The following is a 26,043-nucleotide window of genomic DNA, read 5'->3' on the forward strand; positions in this document are numbered from 1 at the left end:
GTCGGCCATGAATCCCATCCGCCGTATAACAAAGCTCCGACTTGTGCCCGTAGGAGATCGACGGGCAGGCTCTTCTCCTGCTCAATCTGCCGACGGTGCAGGAGTGCATGGACCTGAAGTTGGGGCCGGCCATCAAGCTGTGCCACCACATTGAGAGGCTCAAACTGGCGTTTTATCAACAGTTTGCCACGTAGCGGAAGAACACGAGGCAAACAGAGACGGGGACTATTTATTATGACCCCTTCCCCACCCTCCCAAGAAAAAAAAACACACTGTCATGACACATTTTGATCTTGCTTACACTGGACAGACAGCACCTTAAAGTACAACCGACGTCACTTTTTTGTTTCTTAACTGACATCAGAAAAACGTTTTATAGCATCTAAAATACCCAAAACGCGCAGTATGATATTTTTATTCAAATGCACAACACCAATAAAAATGACTTAAAGTGTCCAAAATCTGCAAACAATTGAGCTGCGAATTGGGCATTTTCAGAAAGTCCCGCCCCAAGTTCTTGACGTCACGCCAAGACGTCTTGCATTTCTGGAAAATCAAAATAATGGCTTCAAATTCTGAGAATATGCTCTCTTGTTTCACCTCCAGTTATTGTATTGGATTGGATGGGATTGGATTGGATTGGATATGCCTTTATTAGTCTCACAGTGGAGAAATTTACATTTATGAATATGATTCAAATAGTTCTGAAGAGGAAAACATACATGTTTGCAAACGATTAAAGAATTTATTCCATGCCATTTTGACGCAACATTGGGGAGAAACGGATCACCAGAAAAGAGGCACAAAATGGGGACCTCCTGTGGCCACCTCCGTTTCCACAGGCTGATAAATTCCTTATATGGAGCTTGGACACCCTCTTCTGGTGGCTTTTGGGTGCAACACAAGGTTTTCAGACCAAACAATACCGCAAAATACATTGACGTGATGGAAGGACTGCTACAATGTGTCTTTTTTTCGGTGTGCGGCGTTCCTTTAGTGACGTCATGTACTGACTCGTCACCAACTCATAAATATTGAACTAAACAAGACTTCCTGAATATTCAGGAAGTCTTGTTTTCGAGTTGGTGACGATGCCCTAAGTGACGTCACAGAGGGAACGCATTTGATCGAGAAAGCGATACACAATGCATTTTGGGTACTTTTTTCGTCTGAAAACACTGTGTTGATCGTGAAATTAGAAGGAAAACGACATAAATAACGTGATGGTGAATCGTTGTGTGTCGCAGCCAATTGCGGTAACACGCATAAAGAAGGTGTAAGTTGACATAAATTCCCAGCGGACAAATCGGCCCATTTCTAATGGTGCTTGTGCGCCCTCTTGTGCAATTTTTGCACGCTACATTGGAGTCCAGACGGCTCGAATTGATACGGAAGGACTTCTTTAATCGATTGCTAACATTTATGCTTTCCTCTTCAGAACTATTTGAATCATATTCATAACTGGATGAGTAACAAGAAACCATCTTCTCCGAATCTGAACACTCTGAAGCCATTGTTTTGATTCCCGAGCAGGGCATTTTGTGAATGAGTATCCTGGCGTGACATCACGAACAAGGGGGCGGGACTTTCTGAATCTCGCCATTTCTGAGCTCATTTTGTGGCTGTTTTGGGACACTTTAAGTCAGACCTTATTGGTGTTTGGAATTTGTCTAAAAATATCAGCCTGCGTGTTTTGGGTATTTTCGATGCTATCAAAGGTTTTTCTGATGTCAGTTAGGAAACAAAAAAATGGTGTCGGTTGTCCTTTAACAACTGACCACAATTGAAGAGCAACGGAAAGAGCAACATCCACCAAGAGACTTCTGCGTGTTTAAAAAAAGAGGGTTGGTCAATCGCACAAATGATTCTCTTTGCCCCAAAGCATTGAATGAATTAACAGTGTCTGAAACCCATGCGGAAAAGTTAGCGGACACCAGGGCAGACAAATCTGAAAAGTTGCCTCCCGGCCATAAAGTTGCCCGCCCCATTTTTTACAACTTGAAACACAATAAGATGACTAATCGCAAAAAAAACATTGTAGTATAAATGATTTTTTTGAATTAAGGAAGTACGCAACACAAGAGGCTCCCTTGTTTAATTTATGGTAAATATCCCTTCTGGAAGATTTTGCTCCAGTGTCTTTAGTCGTCACGGTGCACAATGCAATGTTTGCCCAGCGTTGTCTGCTAAAAGCCACGTGAACTACTCTTTCTAAGCGCCTTCCAAAACTCTCAATTACACTTTACAGTCGCGGTATAATGTACGTTTACGTTTTGTAGCGTCATAAATTTTCTTCACTTCTTTTGAAGCTTTCGTCTGGGGCTGAAGTTCTGTCAATCTACTTTGGAAAATGATATTCAAATGTGCGACCTTATAACACTCGGAACAGTCCGAAGCACGAAGCAGGCTTCTGGTTGGTTGCCGTGCTGAGTATGCAAATTGCAAAACGAACATTCGTTGCCAAACGTTCGACACTGCTTCCTGCTACCGGACTATACTGTGACTGTAAAGTGCACTTGAGAGTTTTGAAAGGCGCTTAGAAAGAGGAATTCACATGGCTTTTAGCGGTTTGCTTGTAGCGTTTGCTTTATTGAATCAAGCAAAAGTTTCGTTTGAATTATTATTTTTTTTTTCCATGAAGAAGTCGTCGGGCACCCAGGCCGAGATGTTTTGAAAGTTGTACGCCCGACGTAAAAGTTGTACGTTATTTAAAACACTGAAATTAAGAGTGTTTTCAATAGAAGATCGTTTTTAGAAACTTGATTTTACTTTTGAAGTTTCAGACAAGGCTTTTTCATGTGTTTTTTGTCTTTCAAGTGCTCCAAATCCTGTGCTCGCCTGTGCGCTCTCAAGTGTTTGTAAATACAGTGATACCTCGGTTTACAAACCTTTCGGTTTACAAACGTTAAATTTATGAAAAATGTACCTCGGCATACAAACTATTTTTCCGTGACACAATGAGTGATGTGTCGTTCGCGAACGATCCCGTTCTCCTAGCAAGAAAATGGCAGCCGGCTTGTTTTGGTCCTCTATTCCCCGCCCCCAGTTGTTGGTTAAAGCCACGTGATTGGTCAAGAACGCAGCAGTTAGGGGAAGTGGTTTAAACATTAAAGAGACAGGCAGACGACAGAGAGAGAGTGACACCATGGGTAGAAAACAGTGACATTTGGACTTGTTTCAACTTTGATAGTTCAAAGGCAGTGTCGACTGCAAAGTTAAAATTCACATCAATCAGGCTCCACAAATAATACGCACAAGCCATCTGTACACTTGATGCAAAAATCTAACAACCCAGCTAAACAGAACACCATTGATGAGGAACTAGGTCAAATTATGGCAGGGAAAGCACCTACAAGCTTCCTCAAGATGGTGAAAGAAGAAGGCTGCGTTCCTCATCAAGTGTTTAATCAGTGTTTGAAATAGCATCTGCCCGGTGGCCTGGGCAGATGCTGTACAGTACTGTACAGCTCATTTTTCTAATTATAATACCATAGCAGTTTTATTATACATAAAATAAGGTATATTTTGTGTAGTTTTAAGGTTTACAAAATTGGAAAGTAGAAAATTATGTTTTATGGTGACCTGGGAACGGATTATTCTCATTTTAATAGTTTCCTATGGGAAATACATTTTTGGGATACACACTTTTCTCCTTACACACTCTGTCTGGGAACCAATTAAGTTCGTAAGACAAGGTATCACTGTAGTATTTTGGTCTTGTGTCATGGCAGATGACACCAGTCCAATTCATCAGTCAAACTTGAAGAATGTCAGTTCTGCATTTGGCTGCAAGTTCTTGAAAATGGCAAATATGCTTGCTCTGAAGACACTTTGACGCTAAAATTGTATTCTGTCATGGTGACGAAACAAAATGTATCCATACAAAGCTTTCGGTTAGGTCCTGTACATTTGGCCTCATAATGTAAAAATCATTGCGGTAAGGAATTGTTTTCTGCACTGATATGATTTGACTTGATGTTTGCGGGGAAAGAGCAAATTGTTTTCTCGTTGCTTTCTGAAACGGGGCCACAAATCGACAAATACAGTCAAACCTCGGTTTACGAACCCCTTGGCTTACAAACTTTTCGGTTTACGAACGTTATATTTATGAAAATTTTACTTTGGCATGCAAACTTTTTTCGTACATGGAGCTGCCTCAATGAGTGATGTGTTGTTCTCCAAAAAGAAAATGACAGCCCACTATTTTTGTCCTCTATTCCCCGCCCCCAGTCTTCGGTTAAAGCAATGTGATTGGTCAAGAACGCAGCAGTGAGGGAAGGAGGTTTAAACATTAAAGAGACAGGCAGACGACAGTGAGAGAGTTTCAACTTTGATAGTTCAAAGGCAGTGTGTAGACTGGAAGGTTAAAATATTCCATCAATCAGGCTCCACAAACAACCCGCACAAGCCATCTGTACACTTGATGCAAAAAGCTATCAGCCCAGCTTAACAGAACACAATTGATGAGGAACTAGATAAAAGTATCACTGAGAAAGCACCTACAAGGGATCATTCCTCAAGATGGTGAAAGCAGAAGGTTACGTTCCTCATCAAGTGTTTACTGCTGATGAAACAGGCAACTCCATTCCATCAAGTCGTCAACGACCATCACAAAGGTAAATAAAATGACTTTATGATACAGTACCGTTTATTTCTTTAATTATAATGCCATAGCGGCAGCCCGGTAGTCGAGTGCACGCCGGCATCACAGTGCAGAGGTCGCCGGTTCGCGTCCCAGTCCGGCCTCCCTGTGTGGAGTTAGCATGTTCTCCCAGGTCCTCCGGTTTCCTCCTACATTCCAAAAACATGCATGGCAGGCAGATTGAACCCTCCAAATTGTCCCTTGGTGTGAGTGTGAGATTGACTGTTTGTCTTTGTGTGCCCTGCGATTGGCTGGCAACCAATTCAGGGTGTTCCCCACCTCGTGCCCGAAGACAACTGGGATAGGCTCCGGCACCCCCCGTGACCCTACTGAGGAATAAGCGGTTTGGAAAATGGATGGATGGATAATACCATAGCACATTTATTCTACATAAAATAAGGTATATTTTGTGTAGTTTTAAGGCTTACAAAATTAAAAAGTAGAAAATTATGTTTTAAGGGGAGCTGGGAACGGATGATACTCATTTTAATAGTTTCCCATAGAAAATTATTTTTTGGGATACAAACTTTTCGCCTTACACACTCTGTCCGGGAACCAATTAAGTTTGAAAGCCAAGGTATCACTGTACAGTCAAACCTCGGTTCTCGTCGACCAAAAATGTTGTTTTTTTAATACCTCGTTTTCCAAGCGACAATGGGTTCTCGACCAAACTGAGTGCATCTGAATGCGCCACTCGACTCCCCTCCCATCCGCTTCCTTAAATGTCACTTCCCCATGTCTTGACTCCTTGTAACATGGCTGTGTGTTTGTTGATAGCGTCCACAAATATCTGGAGGTGACAGGGTAGTTGAATGAGAAATGATTGAGATAAATATTCCAGATGTGGAAATGCTCTTACCATATTTGTACCAGTAACAATATTTTAGTCTTTGAAAAAAGGTCCCAAGCCCGGATAAATAAAGTAAAAGCTTGGCCAAAACAAACATGCAGAGCAAACCTCTCAAGATGGAGGCCACTGATTTGCTGTGGCGACCCCTTGAAGGGAAAAGAAGAAGAAAACAGGTTATTCTGAGCGCTATTTCGGTGACCATTTCGGGCTTTACAGACCCCCATTTTTAACCAATAAACTCATTGCAAGCAGCAAATAAACAGCCAGAGCAATGCGATGCGTTGTAGCAAGAAAAAAAACAAAAAACCTTAAAGGACAACCAACACCATTTTTTTGTTTCACTACTGACATCAGAAAAAGGTTTTATAGCATCTAAAATGCCCAAAACATTCAGGTTGATATTTTTAGTCAAATGCAAAACACCAATAAAAATGACTAAAGTGTCCCAAAACTGCCACAAAATGAGCTCGGAACTGGGCCGATTCAGATGTCTTGTTCGTGATGTCACTATTGGTCACACACTGCCTTGCTCCAGAATCAAAACAATGGCTTCAGAGAGTTCAGATTTGGAGAAGACGCTTTCTTGTTACTCATCCAGTTATGAATATGATTCAAATAGTTCTGAAGAGCAAAGCATAAATGTTTGCAATCGATTAGTCCTTCCATATCAATTTGAGCCGTCTGGACTCCAATGTAGCACCCAGAAAATACACAAGATGGTGCACAAGCTCCATTGGAAATGGGCTGATTTGTCCACTGTGAATTTGTGTAAACTTACATCTTTATTCGTGTTACCGCAATTGGCTGCGACACACAACGATTCACCATCGCGTTATTTATCACTAAACCGATATGGTGGGGTGAGGTTCAATTTGGATCGTTCATACAACAGCCTATTTAGGGAATATAGGATTAGTAATACGGATGAGGTGATACCGGAGGAAGTGGGGCAATCAGGCCAGTCGTTAGTCAGAACAATAGGAATAGGAACAATCAGTGTAGCAGCAGGGAGTAGTCCTCTGCTCCCCCCAACCTGAGAGCAGGGACCTATCATAGCAGAGTCCGGCACCGCCATGTCTGGACAGTAGGGATATATATATAGGGCCTAAACTACCAGTAAGAATTTAGTTTGCTGACAAGGTTTCTTGGATAAGAAGCGAAACGTCCGACACCTTCATAGAAGTACAGATGACGACTGAAGAAACCTTTTCATCGATGGACCACTCCTGTACAACTGAGAGCTTACACAGACGATATTTATGTAGTTTTCCTTCCAAATTTCGCGATCAACACTGTGCTTTCAGACGCAAAAAAGTGCCCAAAATGCATCGGGTGTCGCTTTGTCTGTCATTGGAGTTCCGAATGTGACGTCACGTCTGACATTGTCATCCACTCGAGAACAAGACTTCCTGAATATTCAGCGCGAGTCTTAAAACGTAAAATCTAGCTATAAACGGTAGAGTCTTTGTAAAATGCCCTCGGTCGAAGTCATTTGAAGTGATTTTACAAATTATGGACGCAACACCTCTATATACAAAAATAAAAAAAACTGTCTGTCGATTCTTATGTTCTCGCGCATCCATTTTTGCAATCAATTCCTGGCATTTTGAACATAAACATTTTAAAAATGCATTCAAAGAGTGTGCAGCTCAGCTCATTTCGCTGTTTCCGCACTCCATTTCCCACGGTACATTTCGTGAAGGCGCGTCACGTGACTGGCGCTTCTGTCAACACGAGTGGGCACGGAAAGACGAGCGAGGAAACTGCGAGAGACAAGCAAGTCATCACCGGCATTTTTTTTTAATCTCAGTTGGGTTTCAGAAGACACGGGAGGATCACTTTAGCCGATGTTGAGACGGTGGCGTGGACGGTCAAATGCTTTCGGCGTCTCCAGCCGCAAAAGGGCCTTTTTTCTCGTCGCTTGTCGGCGACGAAGAGTTAGCTCGCAAGCTAAGTGCTTAAGCTAGCACAGCAGCATCGTTCGTTTTTCTTGTTTGTTGATGTCGTGCGTGACGCTCTTTCAACGAATGGCCTTTTCGGCCAAACCAAATCATGCTTTTCACATGCAAATGAGGAGAGTCGGGTTCGGCGCGTTCACTCGGTTAACGCGCTGACCCGAGTCCGGGGCTCGTTCTTGGTCACCCGCCGAATCTTCTCAAGTTGGCGTCGAATCCAAAGCGGCTCCTCCCCTCCTGGTCTTCGAGGTCCTTGACACAAGTGCGGAGGGGCAGAGTCAGCATGAGAGTTCTCCATCCCTTACGCAAGGCCGTGGCGCTCTCTCGATCAATTAGCTGACCAACATCTGCTGCAGGACGGAGCAACCCTCCGAGCCGCCGCTCCATATTTTTCGCACCATGGCCGACAGTGGGCTGTCCCAGCCTGCTTGGTCCCTGGGCAATGCGTCCTTGGGCCCGACGACCCCTGCCACCGAGAGCGGGGGATGCGAGAATGGCGCTCTGATGGACTCATTCGGCATCTTCCTTCAAGGCCTCCTGGCTGTGATGGCCTTCAGCATCCTCATGTGTGAGTATGTCCCGTTCACTTCAGGCTCTCGTGAATCAGATCTGTTGCGCCGTCACGCTAACGTCTCATCCCCGTGCAGTGAAACGCTTCAGGGAGCCCAAACACGAAAGGAGACCCTGGAGGATCTGGTAAATCATCATTCCACGCAGCCTCATTGCGAAGGGCACGACAGGTCGGGGCAGGACGATCCTTTTGTGGTTGTGGCCAAAACCCCCATTGCGGAAACACTTTTCTGGCCTCTTGAAAATAGAGGGTTGAGAAAATCGCAACCGACACCATCTTTTGTTTCCCAACTGACATCAGAAAAACGTTTTATAGCATCTAAAATACCCAAAACACACAGGCTGATATTTGTGGTCAAATGCAAAACATCAATAAAAATTAGTTAAAGTGTCCCAAAACTACTTCAAAATGACCTCGGAGATGGCGAGTTTCAGAAGGTCCAGCCCCCTTGTTCGTGATGTCATGCCAGGACGTCTTGCCTTGCTCTAGAATCAAAACAATGGCTTCAGATTAGGAGAATATGCTTTCTTGTTACTCATCCAGTTATGAATATGATTCAAATAGTTCTGAAGAGGAAAGCATAAATGTTTGCAATCGATTAAAGAAGTCCTCCCGTATCAATTCGAGCCATCAGGACTCCAATGTACTAGTATCAAATAGTAGTCTTGGTGCAACACACAACAATTAACCATCGTGTTATTTATGTGTTTTCCTTCTAATTTCGCCATCAACATGAAGTTTTCAGACCAAACAAAGTACCCAAAATGCATTGTGTGTCACTTTCTCGTCAGGGGTGTTCACGTCAGGAATCGTCCCCAACTCAATTGTTTTTTTTTACGTTTTAAGACTCGCGCTGAATATTCATGAAGTCTTGTTTTCGAGTTGATGACGATGCCCTAAGTGACGTCACATTTGGAACGCCCCTGACCGACAAAGCGACACCCAATGCATTTTGGGCACTTTTGTCATCTGAAAACAGCGTGTTGATCGCGAAATTAGAAGGAAAACTACATAAATAATGCGATGGTGAATCGTGTGTCCCACCAAGACTACCGATTGCGGTAAAACGCATAAAGAAAGTGTATTTTTACACAAATTCCCAGCAGACAAATCAGCCCATTTCCAAAGGAGCTTGTGCGCCATCTTGTGCATTTTCTGGGACGCTACATTGGAGTCCAGAATGCTCAAATTAATATGGAAGGACTTCTTTAATCGATTGCAAACATTTATGCTTTCCTCTTCAGAACTATTTGAATCATATTCATAACTGGATGAGTAACAAGAAAGCATCTTCTCCGAATATAAACTCTATGAAGCCATTGTTTTGATTCCGGAGCAAGTCAGTATGTGACCAATTGTGACGTCACGAACAAGGGGGCGGGACTTTCTGAATCTGCCCAGTTCCGAGCTCATTTTGTGGCGGTTTTGGGACATTCTTATTGGTGTTTTGCATTTGACTAAAAATATCAGCCTGCTTGTTTTGGGTATTTTAAATGCTATAAAACATTTTTCTGATGTCAGTTAGGAAACAAAAAAATGCTGTCGGTTGTTCTTTAAATATGGGCGGTGGGTTGCAGGACAGGCAACCGATCAGCACGTCCGCTTCAAAATGCGGAAGTCTTGGCCTTTTAGTCTGGCTTTGATACGAGGGGGCGCGTCCTGCCTCGAACACCCGTGGAGTCCATCATGGTGTGCTTCGAACCGAGAATTAGATGTTGGATTGTTTTTCCTGGGCAGGTTCCTGGATACTTCCAAACAGGCTATCGGGATGCTCTTCATCCACTTTGCTAACGTTTACCTGTCGGACCTGACTGAGGAGGATCCCTGCTCGCTGTGAGTCGCCCATCTTCCGTTGACCCACCGAGCTGACGGGCGGGTGGCTGCTCATTCTCCTTTCCTAGATACCTCATTAACTTCCTATTGGATGCCTCGCTGGGCATGCTGATCATCTATGCCGGCGTGCGAGCCGTCAGCGCGGTAGTGGAGTGGAGGCAATGGGAGTCTCTCCGCTTTGGAGAATATGGTGAGCCCCCCCCCCGTCGGCCCTTGTAGAAAGCGCTTTCGGGCGAGCAACTCGGCCTTGACGCTTGCGATGTCCTGCCGTGTGGCGCACAGGAGAGCCTGCGCGGTGCACGGCCTGGTTGGGCCAGTGTATTCTCTACATCCTCATCATGATGTTTGAAAAAGTCCTCATCATGCTGGTCCTCCTCATTCCCCAGTGGAAGAAGGTCAGTCCGGATCGTGCGGCAAATACAGGTAACATCCGACTTACGACCAACTCGACTTACGACCACCCGTATTTATGACCATGACCTCCAGACCCTATTATTAAAATGTTAATTCTCCGACTGGCACCGCAACGCACTAGCAGGCCGGCAACGCGGACAACAATTTTGGCCGGCCATCCAGCATCTCACTCTCGCACAGCAATCGTCCGTGTGATGGTAACAAAGGGGTGGGGAGTTTGCGAGTCATTTAGCCTTCGAGTCTCTATTCTACATTTTGAATGAATTTCGACTTACCACCATTTTGACTTACGACTGTTTGGTCGGAACGGAACTCGGTCGTAAGTCGGATGTTACCTGTATAACATCAATATAGAAAAGTTGTCAAAAGTGTAATACAGAAATCAATGCGTTTTCCAAATACAGGTAACATCCGACTTATGTCCGGCTCGACTTCGACCATTTTGACTTACGGCCGTTTGGTCGGAACGGAGCTCGGTCGTAAGTCGGATGTTACCTGTAGTTGAGAGTTGCGATTCCGCGTTAGTCCGTCATTGGCTGTTTGCCGCTGTGCCAACTGTGTCAACTCTGCCTGCGGTTGATGAGTTGTTGATGTGGAGAACTGCCGTAATTCCCTTTTCAAGTGCGAAACGTGTCTTGCAGCTGGCGCTCCTCAACCCCATCGAGAATCCTGACCTGGAACTGGCCATCGTCATGCTGATCGTTCCCTTTTTCGTCAACGTAAGTGTGGCGCCGCACTCGTTCTGGCTGCAAAGGGAGCGAGCGCCCGCTGAAGCGCCGCCTCCTTGCCCGCAGGCCCTCATGTTCTGGGTGGTGGACAATTTCCTCATGAAAAAGCACCGCACCAAGGCCAAGCTGGAGGAGACGGAAGAGGACTCGCGGTGTCACGCCAAGGTGCACTACCGGCGGGCCCTGTCGCACGACGACTCCGAGTCGGAGGTGAGTGTCCAATCCCCTAGCCACCTCGCCATGTCGTTGTACATGCTTGGGCTTGGATACCCAATGGACACGGCTGGCGGCAGACCCTTTTTCGGGGATCGGGGGAGGGGAGAGCGTCTGCCTTCTTTGATAATAATAACAATAATACATTTCATTTACAAGCACCTTTCAAAACTCTCAAGGTCACTTTACAGTCACAAGATGAAGTTTTTCTGTGGGTGAGCAGCGGGAGCCACATGTGCCAGCGTTCACTCAACCCGGAAGTAACTCAAATAGTTAGAAAGCTAGCCAGCTATAGATAGCTTTATAGCTATTAGATTAATAAATCTAGTTAGTTAGCTAACTAACAAACTTACTAACTAGCTAACTTCACATAGATTCCAAATTTGATGTGTGTGAAAAGTTATTTTTTTATGTTTTCAGAACTATTCAAGAATATCAAAATCAGCATTTTTTGGGGGGGGGGGGGGGCAAAATTTCTGTCAAGATAAAAAGCTTTGCATTTAGGGTCTAATTTGAATAACAAGAAACATATATGGTTTTGAGACAATCACATGAAATTCCTCTGAATTTTTTCAGAATGTTTATCTCTATAAGAGGCCAAACTCGCACAAAGCAAAAACATCTGGCTTGGCTTTTCAATGATGGGAATTGGCGGCCTCTAAAGGTGACCATAAGCACCAGAAAAAAAGGTGCTTGTACAGTATTTGTTTTTTTTTTCCCTCACACGTGCAACAGAACCATAAAATAATGCTTTTGTCTATGCAGTGTTAAGCGTAACCATCCCTGTTTAAAATAAAACCAAGAGACAAATAGCTTTATAGGCCTTAAAGGACAACCGACACCTCAGCACAAGTTACGTCCATAATTTGTAAAATCACTTCAAATGACTTCTACTGACCGCATTTTACAAAGATTCCACCGCACATAGCTATATTTTACTTTTTAAAAGTCACGCTGAATATTCATGAAGTCTTGTTTTCGAGCGATCCTGATGGCTCTGCGGGTGAGGCGGGTGTTATAAATGTCCTGAAGGGGGGGGGGGGGACACCAATGATCTTCTCAGCTGTCCTCACGATGCGCTGCAGAGTCTTACGGCAGGACACGGGGCAGGCTCCGTACCACACAGTGATACAGCTGGTCAGGATGCTCTCGATGGTACCGTGGTAGAAGGAGGTCGTGATGGTGTAACACAAAGGTGGTCCAGAACTGTGAGGCGCTAAGGTTGTCACCGGTTGTTCGTGGCCCTTTTGTCAGTGTCTGAAATCACGTCTGCCTGGACGCCCGGGGCGTGCAACTTTTCCGTCGGGCGTACAACTTACGCAACGTCTCCGCCCGGGTGGCCAACAACTTCTTCAAGGAAAAAAAACTAAAGATTTTTTTTCAAATCAAACGTTTGCTTTATTTAATAAAGCAAACGTTTGAGCGAAGATTTCAAAACCAGAATAAATCATTCTGATTTTGAAATCTTCATTCAGTTCGGGAATTTCTGAATTTCGGTTTGTTTGGCAAATTGCATACTCAGCACGGCAGCCAATCAGAAGCCTGCTTCGCGCATCCGTCTTTCCCGAGTGTTATAAGGTCGTGCATTTGCATATCATTTTCCAAAGTAGATGCACAGATGCTTGTTCTGTAGCCACAAAAGGACATAAGTCTTCTTGTGCCGGTCCCAAGCCCGGATAAATAAAGAGGGTTGTGTCAGGAAGGGCATCCGACGTAAAAGCTTGGCCAAAACAAACATGCGAATCAAACCTCTAAAGATGGAGGACACTGATTTGCTGTGGCGACCCCTTGAAGGGAAAAGCCGAAAGGAAAAAAGAAGAAGATGCACAGAACCTCAGCCCCAGAAGATTCAAAAGAAGCTAACAAAATTCATGACGCTACAAAACGTAATCATACATTATCCCCTGTCTGTAAAGTGTACTTGAGAGTTTTGAAAGGTGCTTAGAAATTAAACGTACATTAAAAGCATTGTGGTAAGAGGAGTTCACGTGCCTAATAGCAGACGACGCAATGTGTGCAAAATGACGAACAGTGTATAGACAAACGACCAGCTGGAGCAAAATTATCAGCAAGGGATATTTACCATAAATTAAGCAAGGGAGCATTTGTGGTAGGTACATCCTTAATAAAAACAATCCTGACAGGACAACCGACGTCTCTGGACAAGTTGTGTCCATAATTTGTAAAATGGCTTCAAATGACTTCTACTGAGTGTATTTTACAAAGATTCCACCGCATATAGCTATATTTTACGTTTTAAGAATCGCGCTGAATATTCAGGAAGTCTTGTTTTTGAGTTGGTGACAAGTCCGTACGTGACGTCAGTAAAGGACTGCCCCTGACCATAAAAAAGACGCATTGCAGCGGTCCTTCCATCACGTCAATGTATTTTGCTGTACTTGTTTGGTCTGGGGACCTCGTGTTGCACCCAAAAGCCACCAGAAGGCCAGGAGAGGGCGTCCAAGCACCATATGAGGAATTTATCAGCCTGTGGAAACGGAGGTGGCCACAGGAGGTCGCCATTTTGTGCCTCTTTTTTTGGGTGATTTTTTGGGAGATTTCCCCCGAATGTTGCCTAAAACTGGCACAAATAAATTCTTTAATCGATTGCAAACATGTATGCTTTCCTCTTCAGAACTATTTTAATCATATTCATTCATCACTGGATGTGTAACAAGAAAGCATATTCTCCGAATCTGAAGCCATTGTTTTGATTCACTATCAATGCTAGACGTCTTGGCGTGACGTCACGAACTGGGGGCGGGACTTTTTGAAAATGCCCAATTCACAGCTCAATTTTGTGCAGATTTTGGACACTTTAAGTCATTTTAATTGTTGTTTTGCATTTGACTAAAAATATACTGCGTGTTTTGGGTATTTTAGATGTTATAAAATGTTTTTCTGAAACAAAAAAGTGACATCGGTTGTCCTTTAATTCTTTGCAACAATGTTTTTTTTGCAATTAGTCGTTATTATTTTTGTATAGTATATATAGTATAGTATTGTATATAGTTATTGTGTTTCAAGTTGTGGAAAATGGGGCAGGCAACTTTTCAGAGTTGTCTGCCCTGGTGTCTGCGAACATTTTGTCATGAGTTTCAGACACTGCTTTTGTGCTCAAAACACGTCCCGTGTGAGTTGACAAACGACTCGTTTTCAAATTAAAACTCATTCGATTTTTTTTTTTTTTTTTTTTTAAGATCCTTTTCTCGGCAGACGACGAGATGGATGAGTCGGACGAGGACGATGTTCGTCGCCTCAAGGCGGTCAAGAAGAAGAAGCTGCGCATGGGGATCCCTGTGTGACTGAGCGCCTCGGCCAAAGCGCATCGGTGGGCTAACTCCAAGAGCCTTCTGAGCATCGGAACCTCTTTAATGGCCGAACGGACGGCTGCCGGAATTGTCTTGCCTTCCGACGTTGACCTGCGCACATGTTGGGGGAGGGGGGGACACAAGTGAGATTTGTCATCTCCTTCTCATTGCTATGTTTCTCTCGTTGGCTCACCCGTGTGCCTGAGCAACATGGGCAGCAGCTGTTTAGCTCATCTGATGGGACTTTGGATGCCAGTCGAGCTGCGGATGTTCGGGTGTGACGAGCTGCTATGATTTGCACGTGACATGCGCGGGCCACCAAACTGTTTGCTGACTGTGGACCAAACCGTCATGATGGAACAAGGGCTGTTTGAATCCGATACAGTGATACCTCGGTTTACGAACGTTTCGGTTTACGAACGTTAAATTTATGAAAATGTTACTTTAGCATACGAACTATTTTTCGGGATACACACGGCTGCCACAATGAGTGATGTGTTGTTCGCGAACGAGCCCGTTCTCCTAAAAGAAAATAGTAGCCGGCTTGTTTTGGTGTATTCCCCGCCCCCAGTCGTCGGATAAAACCACGTGATTGGTCAAGAACGCAGAAGTATGGGGGGGGTTACAGACAGACAGAGAGAGAGTGAAGCCATTCTCCATAAAAGAAAATGGCGGCCAACATTTTTTTTGTCCTCTATTCTCCGCCTCCAGTCTTCGGTCAAAGCCACGTGATTGGTCAAGTCCGCAGCAGTGAGGGGAGGTGGTTTAAACATTACAGAGACAGGCAGACGACAGAGAGATAGTGACAAAATGGATAGAAAACAGTGAAATTTAGACTCGTTTCAACTTTGATAGTTCAAAGGCAGAGTGTAGACTGCAAGGTTAAAATTCCCATCAGTCAGGTTCCACAAATAACCAGCACTAGCCATCAGTTCAATTTGAAATGAAAAGACAAGCAAGGGAACTAGCTATTAATGATGTTTCTATTGTGTATGCTTGCATCTGTTGCTGTTGCAAGATCACAACTTCCAAGATGTAAAACCCAGAGCTCCTTGAGACACTTTATGCAAAAAGCTATCCATTCCATCAACGACCATCACAAAGGTAAATAAAACGACTTTATGATACAGTACAGTTTATTTCTTTAATAATAATACCATAGCACATTATTATTATTATTTAAAATATAATATAACATCTATTTTTTTATTAAACATAAAATAAGGTATATTTTGTGTAGTTTTAAGGCTTAGAAAATTATGTCAATGGTTTCCTATGGGAAATTAATTTTGGGATACACAATTTTCGCCTTACACTGTCTGGGAACCAATTTCGTAAGCTAACGTATCACTGTATTTGCATCGGTGCGGGTGCGCGCGGGCAAATGTTTGCGCTCGGTGTGAGTGACGCAACCCTTGGAATCAAAACGGGATTGGACTTCAACAACGGAGGTAAATGAGCGTTGAACCGAATGGAGGCAAAATGGATTCAAGCGGGGGACCATTTTCCAATAAAGAATGTGATCTGGGGAAACCCCCAGTGCCATCCAAGCTAGGTGTTTTTCACGCCCCTACTACCAAGATCGCAAAAGTCTGCCTGCCGGACCAGTCCCCTTTCAAAAGGCTTTGCCGTCCAATATGGAGACCGCACAACCCCTGGAGCTATCCAAGAAAGGTGGGGAGGGTCTTCCCCACCAGCTAGTACAGCATTGGTAATAATGCCGTTCCTGAAGGTTTATTAATAATCTTCTTTTCCTTTCGGCTTTTCCCTTCAAAGGGTCGCCACAGCAAATCAGTGTCCTCCATCTTTAGATGTTTGATCCACGTTTGTTTTGGCCAAGCTTTTACGTTGGATGCCCTTCCTGACGCAACCCTCTGTATTTATCCGGGCTTGGGACCGGCACAAGAAGACTTATGTCCCTTTGTGCCTACAGAACAAGCAACGCGCTCAGTAAATGGCTCCCAAACACAAACTGGTCATTGGTACAGCAACATTCAAAAAAGCAAAAACTATCCTCCCCATTTTATGACAATGCTCTGATCTTACTGTGAAATGGGCATCTCTAATACATTTAATTTCTAGGTTAGCCAGCTAGATAGCAAATAGCTAGCTAAGTAGCTACCTAGCTTGTTAGATAGCAAATAGATAGCTGGCTAGGTAGCCAGCTAGCTAGTTAGACAGCAAATAGATAGCTAGCTAGTTAGATGGCAAATAGCTAGGTAGCCAGCTAGCTAGTTAGACCGCCGGCTAGCTAAATAGATAGCAAATAGATAACAAATAGATAGCTAGATAGCAAATAGCCAGCTAGGGAGCCACCTAGCTAGTTAGATAGCAAATAGCTAGCTAGGTAGCCAGCTAGCCGGTTAGGTAGCAAATAGATAGCTAGCTAGTTAGATCGTAAATAGATAGCAAATAGCTAGGTAGCCAGGTAGCTAGTTAGATAGTGAATAGACAGCAAATATATAGCTAGCTAGGTAGCCAGCTAGCTAGTTAGATAGCAAATAGATGGCCGGCTCGCTAGTTAAATAGCAAATAGATATCTAGGTAGCCAGCTAGTTAGATAGCGAATATATGGTAAATAGATACCCAGTTAGCTAGTTAGATAGCAAATAGATGGCTCGATTTATTGAACGCTGTGAAAGGAGAAGGTAACGCCGCATGGCCCTGTGCCATCTTCCTGGGGGAGGTGCCAATTCCGAGTTGATGAGGACTGTCTCTCAAAGCGGCTGAGCTCGAGCGCTTTTCAAACCAGGGGGCCAATGATCCACTGTCGACCGAATTGATTGACAGCCGGCCAGATTTTAGTCACCTTGGGCCATTGACACAAATCAAACCTGAAATAATCAAAGACGTGACAGTTCATGTTGAAGAGAAGAGCGGCTTTTAGTTTAGCTGTTTTGGCCCTGGCCTCACGGCTAATAATAGATCCCGGCGGGCAGAGGCTCACCCGAATCCCCGGGCGAGGCTGTCAGCGGACCCAAAATAGAGCGCCGCTATATAGACCGTGCGTGACTGGGGGGGAGCAGACACGCCCAAGGCGCATCCCAGAGAACTCGACTGGGCGAGGGGGAGCGAGCAACATGTCACAGGTAAAGTGGCGTCAATGGCACTCTTTCATCTTTCGCTAGCTTGCAAGCGAGTGAGCGAAGCGTTCTCTCTTGTGTGTCTCCAAGCCGGGCGAGGTGAAGAAGAAGAAGCGCCCCCCCATGAAGGAGGAGGACCTGAAAGGAGCCCGCAGCAAACTGGGCTTGAAGGGCCAAGTCAAGAGTAAAACCTACGAGGTTATGGCCGAATGCGGTTAGTGAGTTGTTCGCGAACGAGCCGGTTCCTAACATTCCGAGCCGATTTTTTTTGGATGTACAGTGTCTATTCGTCTTGCACTGGAGAAATTTACATTTCACAGCAGCAAAGTTATGAAAGGAAGAGGAAAGGAAAGAAAGAAGTAGAAAAACAAAATACAGGAGCTGCTGGAAAGGCAGCCACTCTCACGCCGCAATCTTGAAGTAAAGAATAAATAAAAAAACTAAATAACAAATAACATGACAACACAAATCGATGAGAAGGTTTCTTCAGCCGTCATCTGTACAAAAGTGAAGGTTTCGGACGTTTCGCCTCCTATCCAAGAGGCTTCGTCAGCGAACTAAAGTCTGACTGGTCGTATCGGCCCCATTTATATATCCCTAATGTCCAGACCTGGTGGCGGCGGACACAGCTATGATAGGTCCCTACTCTCAGGTTGGGGGGGGGGGGGGGCGCGGGACCCCCCCTGTGGCCCCACTGATTGTTCCTACATTCCTGACTAACGATTGGCCTATTACACCCACTCCCCCCGGTATCACCTCATCAGCATAACGACCCTCATCAGCATTGCGAAAGTTGCCTAACCTGTTTTGCCTGAGCAGGCTATTGTATGAACGATCCAAATTGAACCTCACACCACCAGACCGGTTTAATGAAGGATTTTGTTGTTTTATAAGAATCGCCTCTTTTACCCCCTTTCAAACCATCTATGTTCTTTCGCTAAGATTTTAACCTCATTGTCGTCAAATGAGTGGTTAGTAGCTTTTAGGTGCAAATGTACTGCCGATTGAGGCCCACTAGTATTATCCCTGCGATGTTGATAAAGTCTTTTTTTGAGAATTTGTTGAGTCTCCCCAATGTACTGCTCTTTACAATTTTCATTCTTACAATGTATGGAATAAACTACATTACTTTGTTTTTCATTTGGTAGCCTATCTTTTGGATGCACTAATTTTTGCCTTAACGTGTTTATCGGTTTGAAATAAGTAGGATGAGTTATAGATAAGTTATGCTGATGAGGTGATACCGGGGGGAGTGGGTGTAATAGGCCAATCGTTAGTCAGGAATGTAGGAACAATCAGTGGGGCCACAGGGGGGGGTCCCGCGCCCCCCCCCCAACCTGAGAGTAGGGACCTATCATAGCTGTGTCCGCCGCCACCAGGTCTGGACATTAGGGATATATAAATGGGGCCGATACGACCAGTCAGACTTTAGTTCGCTGACGAAGCCTCTTGGATAGGAGGCGAAACGTCCGAAACCTTCACTTTTGTACAGATGACGGCTGAAGAAACCTTCTCATCGATGGACCACTCCTGTACGACTGAGAGCTTACACAGACGTATGACAACACAAAGACACAGAGTGTCATTTATTAGCTATCTAGCTATCTATTAGCGATATAGCTATCTAACTGGCTAGCTATCTAGCTAGCTATCTATTAGCTATGTTCTTGAGAGATTTGAAAGGTGCTTATACATACAATAAGTTATTATTATTATTAATATTATTATTATTATTATTATTATGGGAAATTATTCCGAAAGTAGAAAATTATGGGGGTTTTATGGGGACCTGGGAACGGATTATTCTCATTTTGGTTTCCTATTGGAAATTAATTTGTGGGATACACAATTTTCGCTTCACACACTTTGTCTGGGAACCAGTTAAGTTTGCAAGTCAAGTTATCACTGTATTCAGAATGCTTCACATTTCCCGCGTTTTACACAGGTAACATCCGAGTTATGATCGGGTTCCGTTCCGACAAAATGTTCGTAAATTAAGCGGTCGTAAGTCGGAATCCATTCAACATACATAAAATAAGGTATATTTTGTGTAGTTTTAAGTTAAGACAAAATTAGAAAGTAGAAAATTATGTTTTATGGGGACCTGAGAACGGATTATTCTCATTTTAATGGTTTCCTATGGGAAATTAATTTTTGTGATACACACTTTTCGCCTTACACACTGTCTGGGAACCAATTAAGTTTGTAAGTCAAGGTATCACTGTATTCAGAATGCTTCACTTTTCCTGCGTTGTACACAGGTAACATCCGAATTATGATCGGGTTCCGTTCTGACAAAATGGTCGTAAATTAAATGGTCGTAAGTCGAAATCCATTCAAAATGGCAGTTGTGACGTTTACACGACAGGATAGTATACGATGTCAATCTGTTGTTTTTTAAGCAATGTTTTCTTTTGAATACTATTATCTACCAAACTGTTTACAGTTCATTTATAAATGTTATAACTTTTTGTGTCGTTTTTTTATCCTTTTATATTTCATATTGTCGATTTTATAATAATAATAACAATAATAATAATAATAATAATAATAATACATTTAATTTCTAAGCGCCTTTCAAAACTCTCAAGGACACTTTACCGTCACGGGACAAGAACTTTTTTTGTGCGGGTGAGCAGTGGCAGCAATTCGCGCCAGCTTTCACTCTATCCGGAAGTAACACAGCAGCAAAGTTTAGAAAGGAAGAGTAAAGGAAAGAAAAAATACAAAAAAAACAAAATACAGGAGCTACTGGAAAGGCAGCCACTCTTGCAGCGCCATCTCTAAGTAAAAAAAATACTTCTTCCTTTCCTTTCCTCTTTAATCACTTTGCTGCTATGAAATGTAAATCTCTCCACAGCAAGACTAATAAAGGCTAATCCAATCCATTTAGCGTTTTGAATGTTGCTGTGACGATGACCATTTTGTGTTTGGGAGCCTTTTTCTGAGCATCTTCATCTTTATTAAGTTCATAGAGTTGCTTGTTCAGTAGCCACAAGGGGACATAAGCCAGTGTCTTCTTGTGCCGGTCCCAAGCCCGGATAAATACAGAGGGTTGTGTCAGGAAGGGCATCCGACGTAAATGCTTGGCCAAAACAAACATGCCAATCCAACCTCTGAAGATGGAGGACACTGATTCTCTGTGGCGACACCTGAAGGGAAAAGCCGAAAGAAGAAGACTTCCATTAAATGCCCTGAGAAACACTGGAGGACAACCTGAACCAGTTGTGGGCGCAGGGCAACAAGATCCAATCAAAATTCTAATGAATGGCACTTCCGACTTGTGTAAGTCACGCTTTCCTGTTTTGCGTTTCAGTGTCAGCTGTGGGTCTGTGTAAAACAAATTCTCAAAAAAAAGACTTCACAGGGATAATACTAGTGGTAGTAGAAGTCTGGTGGTAGTAGAAGTCTGGAGCGACGGAAAAGTATGTCAGAGCAGTGCAAGACATCATGACTGTAAGACAGTTGTGAGGTGTGCTGTCGGTATGACTGAGGAATTCAAGATGGAGGTGGGACTCCACCAGGGGTCAGCTCTGAGCCCCTTCTTGTTTGCTATGGTGATGGACAGGCTGACAGACGATGTTAGACAAGAATCTCCTTGGACCATGATGTTTGCAGATGACATTGTGATCTGTAGCGAGAACAGGGAACAGGTGGCGGAGAAACTAGAAATGTGGAGATATGCCCTGGAAAGGAGAGGAATGAAGATCAGTCGCAGCAAGACGGAATATATGTGTGAATAAGAGGGATCCAAGTGCAAGCGTGATGCTACAGGGGGAAGAGATAAAGAAGGTGGAGGATTTTAAGTACTTGGGGTCAACTGTCCAGAGCAATGGAGAGTGTGGAAAAGAGGTGAAGAAGCGTGTCCAGGCAGGCTGGAGCGGCTGGAGAAAAATGTCAGGTGTGATGTGCGATAGAAGGGTTTCAGCTAGGATGAAAGGAAAAGTGTATAAAACAGTGGTCAGACCAGCCATGATGTTTGGACTGGAGAAGGTGCCACTGAAGAAAAGACGGGAAGCAGAGCTGGAGGTAGCAGAGCTGAACATGTTGAGGTTTTCTTTGGGAGTGACCAGGTTGGCTAGGATCCGGAATGAGTACATTAGAGGGACATATTAGAGGCTTTGCAGAGAAAGTCAGCGAGGCCAGACTGAGATGGTTTGGACATGTCCAGAGGAGAGAGAGTGACTATATCGGGAGAAGGATGCTGAGTCTTGAACTGCCAGGCAGGAGACCGAGAGGAAGACCGAAGAGGAGGTTTATGGATGTGGTCAAAGAGGACATGAAGGTAGCTGGTGTGAGAGAAGAGGATGCACAAAACCAGGATAGATGGAGGACACTAATTCGCTGTGGCGACCCCTGAGGGTAAAAGCCGAAAGGAAAAGAAGAAGACAGGGATAATACTAGTGGGCCTTAATCTGCAGTACATATGCACCTAAAAGCTAGCAACCACTCATTTGACGACAATGAGGTTAAAATTTTAGCGAAGGAAAATAGATTTTATACAGAGGGTTATGTCAGGAAGGGCATCCGATGTAAAAGCTTGGCCAAAACAAACATGTGAATCAAACCTGTGAAGATGGAGGACTGATTCGCTGCTTTCGCCGAAAGGAGAAGAAGAGAAAGAGGAGTAAAATACGCTATTTTCATAAAACAGCAAAACCCTTCACTAAATCACCATGATGGGGTGAGGTTCGAGTTCCTACAACCGACTTCTTAGGCAACGTAGGCTTAGTTATGCTGATGAGGTGATACCAGAGCAAATTGGGCAATCAGGCCAGTCGTAGAACCCATTATCAGGCAGGACAATATAAGTAATCAGTCAGGACAATAGAAGTAATCAGTGTAGCCGCAGGGAGTAGTCCTCTGCTCACCCCACCAACCTTGGAGCAGGGACCACTCATAGCGGAATCTGGCACCGTGACGTCTGGATAGTAGGGATATATATAGGGCCAGACTACCAGCAAAAGATTTTAATTCGCTGGCGAAGCCTCTTGGATAAGAAGCGAAAGTCCGACACCTTCAAAGAAGTACAGATAACGGCTGATGAAATCTTCTCATCGAGTGTCAGCTGCAGGTGATTTTGAGCAAAATGAGCAACTGGTGGGCAGGCAGGCTGGTTGGCATCGATTGCAGCGCCTCAAAATGGAGACGGTGTGCCTGAAAATCAACCAAGTCCTGCATCGTGGGCGGTTCGATTGGCCCTCGGGCGCAACGTCGTGGGTCCGATGAATGGACCCACAACCTGGTCGTCCGGAGGGAGGGGGCGAGGTGTAGAAGAGGTCTCCGAGTTCAGTGACAGGAACGCTGCGGGTACGCAAACAATCGGCGCGGCCGGATGCCCGAGTGCCCTCCCGCGCGGAGGTCGTTCGATCGAAAAGGGAAACCCGTCGGTCCCCGCGGCAAAACGTCAAGCGGGGAGACTAACCGCTAGTGATGGGAATTCCGTCTCTTTTCAGAGAGCCGGGTCTTTTGGCTCGGCTCACTAATAAGATCCGACTCTTATGGCTGCCAAATGTCTCCTCAGTTTGTTTGTTTGTTTGTTTTTTTGTTGCTTAAATTAATTAACTACCAAAAAATCATGTAAAATTATGTGAAAAACGAATTACTTATGTATAAAATACACTATATCAATTGTTTTTTTTTATATGGCTTGATCTATATGTGCACAGAGAGCATCCACAAACTTTCACTTTCCCTCTGGTTACTCTGGTCTGCTGATCAGCTGTCACTAATTTGATTTTCATATTAATAATGCTATCATACCAACTAGTAAAAATATAATAAATGAATAATAATAAGAGCAGAATGTAATAACGTGTCCACCTGTCTACCCTACCCCCCCAACCCCTTCTCATCACTGCTGCGTGTGTCTGTAATTCTCCCTTCCCTCCTCTACCACGGATATTGACCAATCACGTGCTGCTTTAACCGAAGACCGGGGGCGGGGAATAGAGGACAAAAAAATGTCAGCAGCCATTTTCTTTTTTGGAGAATGGCTTCACTCTCTCTCTGTCTGTCTGTCCCCTTCCGACTTTTGCTCCACTCTGTCCCGCCGACTGATGCCAGTCACTCTATTCTTGTTTCAGAGCGCATGGGCAAAGTGGCGCCATCGGTGTTTAGCAACGTCAGGACGGGGGCCGAGACGTCCCTGGACAAGCCTGCTGCCAAAGGCCCACCTGGAGCGAGCGTGTTTGACAAGTAGCGCCTCGTTTCCTTTCGAAAAATGCGGTGTGTGGTCACGTGGCCGCTTTTGTATAGGTTTTCAAAATTGCCCCTCCCACGCTCATTTCCCAGAACCCGTTGGCCTGAAAAGGAGTCAGTGTTGCCAGAGAATTGTACTTTGCAATTTGCACAAGGTCTCAAACTTTAGAACGAGTTGAATGCCCGTGGCCTTCCGGAGAGAATACTCCGATAAGTTACGCAATGGCGGCCCGACCCGGCGACCCATCCGAATCTGCCTGCCTTGAAATCGGCGGCCCTTAAAGGACAACCAACACCATTTTTTTGTTTCCTAACTAACAGCAGAAAAACATTTTATAGCATCTAAAATACCCAAAACACGCAGGCTGATATTTTTAGTCAAATGCAAAACACTAATAGAAATGACTTAAAGTGTCCCAAAACTGCCACAAAATGAGCTCAAAACTGGGGAGATTCAGAAAGTTCAGCCCCCTTGTTCGTGACGTCATGCCAGGATACTCCTTCACAAACTGCCTTGCTCCAGAATCAAAACAATGGCTTCAGGGAGTTCAGATTTGGAGAAGATACTTTCTTGTTACTCATCCGGTTATGAATATGATTCAAATAGTTCTGAAGAGGAAAGCATAAATGTTTGCAATCGATTAAAGAAGTCCTTCCGTATCAATTCGAGCCGTCTGCAAGCAATGAAACCGGTGAAGATCTGGTCTCCAATTTAGCGCCCATAAAATGCACAAGCTCTGTTGGAAATGGTCTGATTTGTCCACTGGGAATTTGTGTAAACTTACACCTTCTTTATGCATGTTACCACAATTGGCTGTGACACACAACGATTCACCATTGCGTTATTTGTAAGGTTTTCCTTCTAATTTCGCGATCAACACGGTATTTTCAGACGAAAAAAGTACCCAAAATGCATTGTGTGTTGCTTTCTCGGTCAGGGGTGTTCCCTCCGTGATGTCACTTAGGGCATCGTCATCAACTCGAAAACAAGACTTCCTGAATATTCAGCGTCAGTCTTAAAAGGTAAAATATAGCTATGTGTGGTGGAATCTTTGTAAAATGCGCTCACTAGAAGTCATTTGAAGTGATTTTACAAATTATGGACGCAACTTGTCCGGGGGTGTCAGTTGTCCTTTAACAATCACCCCAATCTAGGACGAGACACGGGGAAAATAAAGCGCAGAGTGTTGCGTATCCATTCGTGGTTGAGAAGTGCCAAATTGTTTTCTGTTCATGCTTTTTTTTGGGTGACTCAATAAAAATGTTTTTTTTAAAAACTGAAAAAAATGGTTGTTCTTTTCTCTCTCATAAACTCAAGATACAGTGATACCTTGGTTTACGAATCTCTTGGCTTTCAAACTTTTCGGTTTACGAACGTTAAATTTTTGAACATTTTACCTTGGCATATGAACTTTTTTCGGGATACACACGGAGCTGCCTCAATGAGTGATGTGTCGTTCGCGAACGAGCCCATTCTTCTAACCACAAAATGGCAGCCGACTGTCTTTGTCCTCTATTCCCCGCCCCCAGTCTTCGGTTAAAGCCATGTGATTATCAAGAACGCAGCAGTGAGGCGGGGTGGTTACAGATGGAGAAAGAGTGAAGCCATTCTCCAAAAAGAAAATGTCTGTTACCTTTTTTGTTCCTCTATTCCCTGACCCAGTCTTCGGTTAAAGCCATGTGAATGGTCAAGAACGTAGCAGTGAGTGGAGGTTGTTTAAACATTAAAGAGACAGGCAGACGACAGTAAGAGAGTTTCAACTTTGATAGTTCAAAGGCAGAGTGTAGACTGCAAGGTCCCTTCAATCAGGTTGCACAAACAACCCGCACAAGCCATCTGTACACTTGATGCAAAAAGTTATCAACCCAGCTAAACAGAACACAATTGATGAGGAACTAGATAAAATTATCGCAGAGAAAGCACCTACAAGGGATTATTCCTCAATATGGTGAAAGAAGAAGGCTACGTTCCTCATCAAGTGTTTAATGCTGATGAAACTGGCCACTCCATTCCATCAAATCATCAACGAACATCACATAGGTAAATAAACGACTTTATGATATAGTACAGTTTATTCCTTTAAATATAATACCATATCACATTTATTATACATAAAATAAGGTATATTTTGTGTAGTTTCAAGGCTTAGAAAATTAGAAAGTAGTAAATTATGTTTTATGGGGAAATGGGAACGGATTATTCTCATTTTAATGGTTTCATTTGGAAAATTACTTTTGGGAT

General features: G+C 44.0%; 3 protein-coding genes across 8 annotated transcripts in view; all 3 read left to right on the forward strand.

Annotated features, from left to right (window-relative positions):
- The window catches only part of sfmbt1 (Scm like with four mbt domains 1), a 51,077-nt gene extending 45,214 nt beyond the window's left edge, over positions 1–5,863 (forward strand). For all 6 annotated transcript variants that reach the window (XM_089009810.1, XM_089009806.1, XM_089009807.1 and 3 more), the window contains one exon: positions 54–5,863. In XM_089009810.1, coding sequence (XP_088865936.1) covers positions 54–194 — 141 coding nt within the window. In that variant the 3' untranslated portion in view covers positions 195–5,863. The remainder of the gene's footprint in view (positions 1–53) is intronic.
- A 1,356-nt stretch (positions 5,864–7,219) lies between these two features.
- stimate (STIM activating enhance) lies at positions 7,220–16,067 on the forward strand. The gene is made up of 8 exons (XM_089010471.1): positions 7,220–8,015; positions 8,095–8,143; positions 9,756–9,851; positions 9,920–10,041; positions 10,134–10,246; positions 10,907–10,984; positions 11,060–11,203; positions 14,407–16,067. Exons 1-8 carry the CDS (start codon positions 7,847–7,849, stop codon positions 14,509–14,511), a joined length of 876 nt encoding a protein of 291 aa, XP_088866597.1. The 5' UTR covers positions 7,220–7,846; the 3' UTR covers positions 14,512–16,067.
- Positions 16,068–17,452: 1,385 nt separating this feature from the next.
- On the forward strand, positions 17,453–25,081 carry mustn1b (musculoskeletal, embryonic nuclear protein 1b). Its single transcript, XM_089010472.1, has 3 exons — positions 17,453–17,606; positions 17,691–17,814; positions 23,687–25,081. The coding sequence occupies exons 1-3, from the start codon at positions 17,598–17,600 to the stop codon at positions 23,800–23,802; spliced, it is 249 nt and encodes an 82-aa protein (XP_088866598.1). The 5' UTR covers positions 17,453–17,597; the 3' UTR covers positions 23,803–25,081.
- Positions 25,082–26,043: the final 962 nt, after the last annotated feature.

This window comes from Hippocampus bargibanti, linkage group LG12 (genome assembly GCF_051943395.1).
Source record: "Hippocampus bargibanti isolate YZ-2025 linkage group LG12, ASM5194339v1, whole genome shotgun sequence".
Taxonomy (NCBI): domain Eukaryota; kingdom Metazoa; phylum Chordata; class Actinopteri; order Syngnathiformes; family Syngnathidae; genus Hippocampus; species Hippocampus bargibanti.

What these genes read in the sequence shown, in the direction of transcription:
- stimate (XM_089010471.1), top strand. Translation starts at nt 7,847, where the DNA reads ATGGCCGACAGTGGGCTGTCCCAGCCTGCTTGGTCCCTGGGCAATGCG. An exon ending in TCTCCGCTTTGGAGAATATG is followed by an intron (nt 10,042 to 10,133) that starts GTGAGCCCCCCC and finishes TGTGGCGCACAG; the next exon opens with GAGAGCCTGCGCGGTGCACG. An exon ending in TCGTTCCCTTTTTCGTCAAC is followed by an intron (nt 10,985 to 11,059) that starts GTAAGTGTGGCG and finishes CCTTGCCCGCAG; the next exon opens with GCCCTCATGTTCTGGGTGGT.
- mustn1b (XM_089010472.1), top strand. An exon ending in CGAGGTTATGGCCGAATGCG is followed by an intron (nt 17,815 to 23,686) that starts GTTAGTGAGTTG and finishes TTCTTGTTTCAG; the next exon opens with AGCGCATGGGCAAAGTGGCG.